Here is a 10364-nt window from a genome sequence, read left to right on the forward strand (position 1 = left end):
ACCAGGGGTTGTGGTGTGCAGGAAGGAGGGTCCTACAGGCACCGTGAGGAACAGCAATCGGCTGTAGTAAAATGCGGGCTGACAAAGGCAGGAAGGCAAAAGAAGGCACCCAGGTCAGCCCAGGGGAGATGAGAGGCCCAGTTCTTCCCAAGCAGGTGTGGTGTCCCACAAAAGCCCCCAGGGGTCTGTTGTGGGCACCACAGTGTCTGGAAGTGTGTGTGTGGTTGCGGGGTGGTTGTCAAGGCAAGGCCATGAGGTTCATTCCCCTGCAGCAGCAGGAGCAAGGGGCTGGCACTGGGAAGCCTCGCCCTCGTTGCAGCAGGCAGGTGGGTGGGTGGTTGGATGAACAGCAGTTGAGAGTTGAGCCTACAGAGTGAAGTCTGTGGAGGGAACAGAGGCGCATGGACGGAGACATGCACACAGCCCACCAGAGACCAGGAACCCCCACACCCACACGGTCCTCTCGTTTATCCGGAAAGGCGAACATCAGATTTGAGGAGGAATGGAACCTAAAACGAATCTTTTCCCCAAATGTGGAGCTGATACGAACCAGTTGTCTCTGATCTCCAGTTCCTGTTCCTCACACAGAGCGCACCTACTGACCTGGCAGTGGCCTGTGGTGGGGCAATTCCTTGCATGCCCAAGCCCAATTGTGCAGGTCAAGATGAGACCCACTTCTCAGGCTTAAGCTCCCTGCAAATGAAGCAGAACTTAGAACCCCCATACTTCCCAGTGATCCTAGCAGGCATCACTGGGGTCTCCACTCTTGCCAGTTAACCCAGTTAACTGGCAAGGGACTGTCACACATTAGGGACTGTCATGTCTCCCCAGGGACAATCTCATAAAGGAAGAAGAGACTGCAGACAGAAGAAAGCAGCAGTAGATAAAGCAGATGTGCTCTTGAAAGTGTATATTCATGAGAACAGACCCAAATAAACTCAGATGGTCTCACTCCCATTGAGGCTACATAGGACGCATGACAAAGACATACTTGATTTTCAAGGCCACTTTTCAAGTATTGAATAAATGTATCATGTAGTGATTAAAAAGTGCAATCTCTAATCCTGAGTTTCAGATGCCCAAAAGATGTCTAATAGTATAATGAGAACATTTCCTCCAGGGCTCAAAGTACCCTACCTATCAGGTACAGGCCAGACACGAGGCCCCAGTGGTCTGGAGCAGGCAGGAGGTGAAAAACAGGACACACTGTGGAGCAAAGAATACGAACGGGAGGCCAAGGCGGGCGGATCACAAGGTCAGGAGTTCAGGACCAGCCTGGCCAATATGGTGAAACCCAGTCTCTAATAAAGATACAAAAATTAGCTGGGTATGGTGGCACACACCTGCAGTCCCAGCTACTCGGTAGGCTGAGGCAGGAGAATCGCTTGAACCCAGGAGGGGGAGGTTGCAGTGAGACGAGATTGTGCCACTGCATTCCAGCCTGGGCGACAGAGTGAGACTCCATTTCAAAAAAAAAGAGTATGTATGGAGGACATGAGTGATATCAGAAGAGGCTGCTGAACACTGGACTCCAGCCTGGCATGGAGTGCTTAGCCCTGCTCTCCACCCAAAGGAGCTGGACCTCAGATCACCCCAAACCATTCCTTGCTTATGGTGGAGCACACATGTTCCAAAACTTAGGAGAGTGAGGACTGTATTTGGGGCAGAGAAAGAAAAAATGGATCAGGACAACATATGAAAGATCTAAAGAGAGTAAGTAAAGGCTTAATTATTGTTTTGAAAATAATGAAGTGTTTGAGGTTTTGTTACAGCAAGCTCCATAAGTTGGTAACTCACAATTATGTTCCTAACATAAAAATGTCATTTGGAGGTTTAATTATTTGTTTTTATTATATTTTTTAGTTTTATGAATTTACAAGTTCTACTCTGGGGTGACGAAAGTAGAAAACATAGGGTGTGGGAAAATTACGAAAACAGAGGAGATTCTAAAATAATCCTTAGGAAACCACCTGGATTGCTAAGAGAATTTCAGAGTTTCAAAGGCTATGAAATGGGTGGGCTCAGGCCTGGATCTCCAAGGTATAAGGAGAGCCAGGTGACACCTGTGTTCCAGAACAGAATGGAAAATGGACCCAGGGCTGTCTCTGACAGGTGAGCAGCTAGAGTGGGAGGGAGGGATCTGGGGGACCCAGGAGGGTGGAGGGATCCAGGGCTGGGAGCTGAGGGCGGGGCTGTGCTTCAGCCTCCTCCTCCCACTGCCCCTCCTCTGCCCCCAGGAGCCCTTTGTGAGGAAGAGGCCCCAGCTCTGTGATGCAGGCCTGGGCCCCACTCCCTAGACCCAAAGGGGATGCCCAGCCCTCAGTTGCTTGAAGGCGACATTGCACTTCAGATGGAGAAAATGCTCTTTCCTCTGAAGAGCCCTAGTGCCACATGGCTGAGCCCCAGCTCCACTCCCTGGATGATGGATTTCATCCTCACCAGTGTGTGTGGCCTGGTGCTCCTCTACCTGTTACTCTCCTACCTCCACAGTGACCCGCCCTCACCCCCGCCCGGGAGGAAGAGGAGCAGCAGGGAGGTAAGGAGCCCTCAGCCCAGGCCCACAGAGAAAGATTCTCTCTTCTTTCCTCCCCTCATTTCCACTTTTCCTAAACAACGAGAGACGCTCCCACGACGGGAAATCTTGTCATCCCTCTAGGGCAGGGCAGGGCAGGCAGGGGTGAGAGTGGGCAGAGGATTCCACCCCCAGCTCCCAGACCATCTGTGGGGTGCGCAGGGGGCGTCAGGGCAAAAACCAACACCAGACTCAGTGGCGAGGACCGGGTCAGGAGAGGGGTGAGGTCTCTGTGGGAGGAGAGGCCCCAGCCCTGCCTCATCACCCCCTTCCTGGGACAGGTGCCTGGGGGCCCAGCCTCCTCTGTGTGATCTGGGTGTGATCTGGGAGCTGTGCTGAGCCCCCGAGAGCCTCCCATAAGAGCACAGATTCACCTCTGGCCTCCTCTGAAGCAGAATCCTACCGGCAGCTCAGAGGCGCCTGCAGACCTGAGCCTGGGTGTGCCTTCAGGGGAGGAGCAGGGACTGGAGACACCAGGGTGGAGTCACACAGAAAACCCCTCCTTACATTTTCCTAAGAAGGAAAACGGAAAACATTTCATTCACGATAAACATGAAAAAAAAGTGCACATAGAGCTCCGTGAGCTAGAGGCAGGGAGCCGTGTCCTTCACGAGCACTGCATGTGTGCAGCTGGTCTGGGGAGAGGAGACTGAGAACTGGTCCCAGCCCCTCATCCTTTCTTGCCTCTCAGCCTCAAAGGGAGAGAAGGGGGAGGTCCAGGAGCACAAAGAAGATCTCAGCTCTGAAAGGTGAGGCTCTGCTGCTCCCCGGGACTCCCCAGAGGTGACAGCATCGCCTGTCCCCGAGGAAGTCATTTGCAGAGGCCTGAGAGGGAAACTCCTGGGAGGGAAATCAGAACCTGGGGCCTCCTCAGATTCCCTGCGGGAAAGAAGCCAGGGGCCTGGGACCGGTATTGCCCATAAGGGGGCGGTGAGGGGAAGGGACCAAGGCCTGCTGGGATATGGGCGGAGGTCCGGGAGGCTCCAGGTCCATGTGGACAGCTGTGTACCTCGGCCATGGCTGACTCCTCTTTGAGACCACCCGTTTGCTCTCCCAACAAGATGGTTGTGACACCCATGAAGGGGTGGATGTGGAAGCGCTTTTTGCAAATGACAAAATGCTGCACAGTGGACACCTTCCTGTCACCATCAGGGCCATGTGGCCTTGGACACAGATGTGTGGGGTTCAGGGTCTAGTTCCCTGTGGTGTCCCCTAAAGAGACATCCACTCAGCCTCCGTGAGGTTCCCAGGCACCGCCCTCTCCACCATAACCCTGTCTCCTGACTTCCAGCTTGCAGAAACCTCCTGAGGGAGCTGGAGGAGACTCGGGACCTGAACCACCTTCTGGAAAGGTGAGGAGCTTCCCCCTTCTCTCCATGTCCTCCTTCCTACCAGGGCCTCTGATGCAACCCTAGGGCCTGCTGGTAATCTGGGAGGCAGAGGTTCTGGGAAGAGGAGAGGAGAGGACTGAAGCCCTGGGGCAGGCTTAGGCAGAGCTTTGTGAAGTCAGCAGTGGGGGTGGTGGAGAAGTCATGGGCCCCAGGTGCCCACCGCTCCTGGCTTCCTGGCCCCACCTGCCTCTGGCTGCAGCTTGTGCCTCTTGTCTCCTGCAGCCACCTGAGGAAGCTCGCTGGCGAGGGCAGCACCCATCTGCCCTTAGGTGGAGACCCCCCGGGTGACGTGTGCACACCAGCGCCTGCTAAGGCCCACCAGCTGCATGGGAAATGCATGCCAGATCTGTCTCCCGCCAGCTTGTCCCCAGCAGCTCCCCCAGCTCCTCTGGCCTCCACCCAGTCACCAGGTCCAATGACCTTCTCAGAGCCTTTTGGACCACACTCAACCCTGAGTGCCTCCGGGCCTCCAGAGCCCTTGCTTCCCCTAAAACACCCTGCATCCCGGCCACATGTGGTTTTTCCTCCTTCACCACAGCCGCATGGTCCCCTGACCTCTCTACCTCCACCCGACTCCAGCCTGGCTGGACTTCCGTGTGGCTCCACAACACGCCCCATCCCCAAGAGCTCCCCTCTACACAGCCAGGGGCTGCCTTCTCCAACCAGGGTGATCTCTGGCCTTGGGCGCTCCAGCGATCCCATCCAGGAACTCTATTGCTGGAGGGAGGCTGCCACCACCTGGGGCCTCTCCACCTGTTCAGATGGCAAATCCCAGCCACAGCATCTTCCCGACCAGCCCCTAGAGGCTTCCTTCTGGAGAGACCCCACACCCAGGCACGTGGAGGTAGGTGTCTGCACATTCATCCACCCTGACGTGCAGAAGCTGCTGGAGACTCTCATCGCCAAGAGAGCACTGATGAAGATGTGGCAGGAGAAAGAAAGGGAATGGGCCGACCACCCGCAGATGACATCGCTGGGGAAGGAGTGGGACATCACGATTTTAAATCCCTTCTGGAATGTGTCAACTGAACCACAGCAGCTGCCCCGTCCTCAGCAAGTCTCTGACGCCACAGCCGTGGGGGACCACTTGCAGCAGAAATGCAGCCAGCTTTTCTGGGACCTGCCATCTTTCAATAGCGAGTCCCTGGTAGCCACAGCCTGGGTTTCTAGCAAGCCTTCCTCACAGAATGCCCACTCTGTATCATTGGATGAGGCCTCCACTTCTCTTCCAGGTGAACCTGAGGTTGAGGCGTCCTCACAGCTTTCCCAGGCACCGCCCCACCCCATGGCCCAGCCCCAACCTTTCACTCCAGCCTGGCCCCAGTCCCAGCCGCCGCCTTTGGCTGGGATCCAGACCCAGGCCCACCTCTCACCCGCTGTCCCAAGCCTACCGTGCTCTTCTCCACCCCATATTAGGGACTGTGGGGCATCTTACCCTACAACCCAGGAGAAGACACAGTCTGTCATCCCCGCTGGAAAGGAGAATCTTGAATGGACCTTGAAGAAGCGACCAAAGTGGAAGAGGGTTTTGCCCTCTCTCCTCCAAAAGTCTCCGGCTGTCCTGAACCAGTCCACTGCCCACCTTCCCCAGGAGAGGCCAGCCTCCTGGAGCCCCAAGTCAGCCCCCATCCTTCCCGGGGTTGCCACCAGCCCTGAGCTCCCAGAGCACCGGTGGCAAGGAAGGAGTGCCATCCACCAGGAGCAGTCCTGTGGCCCTCCCAGCAGATTCCGGGCATCTGGGGACCTGCTGCCGCCTGAGGGGGAGTTCCCAGGGAGGCCCCAGAGTCGGGCGGAAGACACGCAGCAGGCCCTCTTGCCCTCCCAGGCTTCTGAATTTGCAGGGAAGGGCAGGAAGGATGTGCAGAAGACCGGGTTCAGGAGCTCCGGAAGGTTCACTGGGAAGGGGTGCTTACGATCCAAACCAGGGCCAGACCCAAACCGGGATCGAGGCTCAGGAAGGACCTCAGTGAAGTTTCTGGAGGAAGACAAGGAGGAGGCAGAAGGTGACATGTGGAGGCCCTGGAAGTACCAATTAGTAAATTCTGCACCCAGGGACCCAGACAAGAAGCATCTGGAAAACAAGCTGCAAATCCATCTGGCCAGGAAGGTGGGGGAGATCAAAGAGGGCTGGATCCCCGTGCCTGTGCGTCGCTCCTGGCTCATGGTCAAATGTGCTGTTCCCCAGTCTGACGCCCACAGGAAACCCGGGAAGCTGACATCCTGGAGGGGTGGGAAAGCCCACGCAAACACCTCCCAGGAGCTTTCCTTCCTCCAGCCCTGCACCCAGCAGATGCTGGAAGTGCATCTTCTAAGGTTCCGTGTGAGACACAGGTGGGGTCCAGACCTCCAGTCCCTGGAGCCCATAAACGTCCGGTCAGGTGAGGCTCAGGCCCCGCCCTTCCCACAATCCACCTTTCCCCCCTGGGCCTCCTGGGAATCTCGGGACGAGTCTGCAACCAACGTTCCCATTTTCCTGGGAAAACGTCCTCAGAACGGTCCAGGGGACAACAGAACAAGAAGCAAGTCAGTCCTGACGGTGAGTGGCGCTCTCGCTTCCGCACGACCTGAGCAGGAGGAAGCCCAGAGGCCCCTGAGAGGGTCCCAGTCAGCTGACACCCATGGGCGATCAGAGGCCTTTCCAAGTCGACATGAGGACAGGGGGTCTTCTCAGCCCCCCACATGCAGCCTTGTGGGCAGAACCTGGCAGAGCAGGACTGTCCTGGCATCCGGGAAACCCAAACCTAGACTAGAGGGGAGTATGGGTTCAGAAATGCCTGGGAAGGAGGCAAGGTTTGAGAGTGAGAGCATGTCCCCAGGAGACGTGTGTAGTAGCAGAGACCTGCAAGAGCTCAGCATAGGGTCCCAGTGGGCAAGGGCCGAAGACGCCCTGGAGGCACTGAAGGTGGGGGAGGAGAAGCCCCCCGCTTGGGACGTCACTGTGGGAGCCAGTGTGAGGACAAGTTCAGGAAGCGTTCAGGTGGATCTGAGGAGCACGGGGGCTCTGGGGACCACTGATAACCCCTCAGGGTCTACACTCTGTGCTGCTCAGGATCCAGAGCAGCTGCGCCTGAAAGCGCAGGTGGTCAATGAGATTGCGCTCCTATTTCAGGTGGATTCAGAGGAGCAGCCGCCAGGCCATGCCTTGGGCGTCCTCCTCCAGGATGGAGCCATAGATCTGTGCCTTCCAGGCCGCCACGTGGACATGCTCCCCGCTGCAGACAGGCTGCCCGTTCAGGCCCCTCTGTCCACCTCCCAGAGTGTGTCCAATAAGAACACGACGGCTTCTCAGGGGCCATGGGCCCTCCTATGGAAGGGAGGCGACAGCCCAGGGCAGCGGGAGCCTGGGAGCCCGAAAGCAAAGGCCCCACAGAAGAGTCAGAAGTCGCTGGGCTCTGCGGACAAGGGCGAGGCCCGCAGGAGACCCAGACCAGGGGAGCAGGGACGCGGCTCCAAGGGACCAAGGACCTCTGAAGCCAGTGGGAGGAGCCATTCTGCTCACACCAGGGAAATAGGAGACAAACAAGAAAGGAAATACAACCAGCCTCAGCCGGAGAAGGGAGAGACGCCACCAGAAAGCCACTTCCGGAGAAAGATCGGTCACCATCCACAGGGTCTACACCCCAGGAAAACAGGCGCAGGGTGGGAAGATGTCCTGGACAAAGGCAAGCCTGGGGCAGATGCTGTCCAGAGCTGGGGGTCTGGCCCAGCAAGGCTGTTTATGGACCGCATGGTTGATGAAGCCTGGACCATCAGCAGAGTTGTGGGGCAAATCCTGGTGGACAAACTGGGGCTTCAGTGGGGACGTGGTCCCTCAGACGTCACTCACCACAAAGGTGACCTCCACGCCCAGGAGAATGTGCCTTCCTGTGGCCACAGGGGTCACTGCCACCAGGAACATAGCAGAGAGATGAGAGCTCCGGCCTGCAGCCCCAAAGCCACCCCCAGGGGCCACCACTGTCCTGTCAAAAACAGGAACATCAGGGACAGAGACAGCAGATGGGCCCCACCTCCCCGGGAGCCTGTGTCCCCAGCTGCCCCCCACCACCACAGGCCACGAGTGGCAAGCGCCTTGGGTGGCCCCATCCGCGGCCGCTGGAACTGAGGTCTACACGAGGTGTCTTGCCTCCTGAACCGGACCAGGCTTCTTGCACGTCTCCTGGGGGAGACAGGGTTCTACTCAAATAAAACTGACACCTACACGTTAAGCCTGTCCTGCCTGGGTGATGACAGCCGCCATGTGTTCCCGACTTTCACAGGAAGTTCCCAATACACTTGGTTTCCCTGCAGAGGTGGTGGCTTCTGTCTGTGCCATGCTAGGGCACAGGAAAGGGCTCAGCGTCCGCTCCTCCTGAGTGCGGCTTCCAGAATGGCTGGGCCTGGAGGAGGCTGGCAGGGACGTGGAGGACCCCCTCTTCTCCCTGTCCAGGGAGAAACCGTGTCTGGTTTCCAAGCTGGATCATGACCGAGAGCTTTCAGGACGTGTAAGGACAGCAAACCCTATGGCGACCCCACCGGGTCTGGCTCACTGCATCGCTGTTCTCACTAAGGTAACTTCTGTACTGCTGTAAGGGCTGGGTCTGCAGGGGCCTCACGGCCTGAGGGGCTGGTAGGCTCCCCTGAGGCTGGAGGAGTGATGGATCCCAGCAGCCTCCCTGCCCCGTGGTAGCCTGGGAATGTGGGAGTGTCCTGTACTGGCCCTGGGTCAGAGGCGGGACAGCTCCTTCCCAGATGTCCTGGTGGGGAAGAGGTGACACCCTCCCCAGACCCTTCCCTGCCTGCTGAGTTCCGGGATGGACCTGGGCCCCGCCAACACTTGGCTCAGCCTTGATAACACCCCTGGGTTTACGTCTGGTGTCCCCTGTATCACTCTCCAGAGCAGTCTCCCAGCCACTAGTGTGGGGTGTCTGTTCCAGGAGGCACCCAGGGCGGCTTCCTGCCCCCCTGGCGGGACTCTGTGGTCAGGAACCACAGGAGGGGACCTAGGCCCAGGGTGGGAGGTGGGAGAAGAATCCGGGAAGACGAACGTAAGTTCGCAAGTGCAGGATCCACAAGCTGCCCACAGCTGTAACCAGAGTCCTCACAGTCCAGTGATCATAACAAGTTAAAGTGGTCAGTGCCACTCCCAGGGCAGAGGGACCCAGAAGGCAAGGGCTGGCCTGGGTGACACAGCACATCTATGGCTCCAAACCCAGGTGCTGGCAGGGGACACACTGGGCCTCAGAGGATCTGGTCACATGGTTCACAGGGAGAGTCCCCACAGGGCACGGTCCTGGGCTCCTCCGTCCTGGTGCTGGGTCCCTCCTGGCCATCCCCAGGGAAGGCAGGAGCAAAGGCAGGAGCTGGTTCCCCGGAGGGCTCTGCACAGGGGCCTTCTGCCCAGGGAGAGCTCTGCACCTGCAGGGGTAGTGGAGGCTGAGGACAAGGGGACAGGCCTGTACCCAGGCGTGGCGGGACCCATGCTGGAGACCTGTTTGGAAAAGGCCCTGGTATCACTTTGGGCGCCCAGGCTACTGCTGGAGCCAAGTCCTGTCTGGGGTGGTGACCTGGGCAGCTCCAGTGTGGGCCCAACATCTATGGGACCCCGGATCCTGGGACCTGCAGCAGAGGAGCCCCACAGAGACCCCCCATGTATACCCCACACTCAAAGATTCCCATATTCATAGAGATTCCAGAGATTCCCCATAGCGACCCCCACAGACCCCAACAGAGAATCTGACCAAGATCCCCCCATGAAGATACCCCAGAGGGTCCTCCCCACAGAAACCCCTGACAGACTCACACAGAGGCCCTTCAAAACCAACACGGAGACCCCCACGGAGACCCCCACGGTGACTCTAACAGAGACCTGCACAGAGAAAATATATCAAGGTCACTTTGCCACCCCCTCAAATCCCAAGCACTGCACTTGGTGAAAACGAGCGGCATCTACCTCATTCCAGCAGCGCCCTCTCCTGGCCGCCCCCTGCCCTCTTCTAGAGCAGATTCCGAGAGAACCGAACAATAGAAAAGCCTCCTCTATCGGACTCAGAGCGACCCCCCGACCCGCTGGCAGACCCTTCCCCAGATCACCCAGGCCCAACCCCCGTGCTGATATAAAGGTGCAAGCGCTCCTGACACAGCGGTGGGAGTTTCTCGGACGCTGTGCTTCGGAGGCCGCCTCAGCCCCTCAGGCCAGGCTCCCCTCACTGCCAAGGGAATCCACCCGCTTGTCTGGGTTGGTCTTGCTCACGGGGTCCTCCTGCGGACCTTGTGCTGGAGCTCATGGAACAGGAAGGATCTCGGCTTGGACACAGCTTCCTCCGAAACCCTTCGACTCCCCTGCGAGGCCAGGCTGCCTGTGCTGGGTTCCCCGCCCTGGCCCTTTCCCCTGTGACAGCCTCTGCAGGCCTGGACCTGTTTCT

At 58.0% G+C, this 10364-nt stretch overlaps 1 protein-coding gene across 1 annotated transcript; it reads left to right on the forward strand.

The window, feature by feature from the left end:
* The first annotated feature begins 1429 nt into the window (after positions 1-1429).
* LOC140713029 (spermatogenesis-associated protein 31E1-like) lies at positions 1430-8065 on the forward strand. The gene is made up of 4 exons (XM_073022162.1): positions 1430-2536; positions 3264-3321; positions 3864-3924; positions 4186-8065. Exons 1-4 carry the CDS (start codon positions 2309-2311, stop codon positions 8063-8065), a joined length of 4227 nt encoding a protein of 1408 aa, XP_072878263.1. The 5' UTR covers positions 1430-2308.
* Positions 8066-10364: the final 2299 nt, after the last annotated feature.

This window comes from Chlorocebus sabaeus, chromosome 12 (genome assembly GCF_047675955.1).
Source record: "Chlorocebus sabaeus isolate Y175 chromosome 12, mChlSab1.0.hap1, whole genome shotgun sequence".
NCBI lineage: Eukaryota > Metazoa > Chordata > Mammalia > Primates > Cercopithecidae > Chlorocebus > Chlorocebus sabaeus.

What these genes read in the sequence shown, in the direction of transcription:
- LOC140713029 (XM_073022162.1), top strand. Translation starts at nt 2,309, where the DNA reads ATGCCCAGCCCTCAGTTGCTTGAAGGCGACATTGCACTTCAGATGGAG. An exon ending in GGAAGAGGAGCAGCAGGGAG is followed by an intron (nt 2,537 to 3,263) that starts GTAAGGAGCCCT and finishes CTTGCCTCTCAG; the next exon opens with CCTCAAAGGGAGAGAAGGGG. An exon ending in GAAGATCTCAGCTCTGAAAG is followed by an intron (nt 3,322 to 3,863) that starts GTGAGGCTCTGC and finishes CCTGACTTCCAG; the next exon opens with CTTGCAGAAACCTCCTGAGG.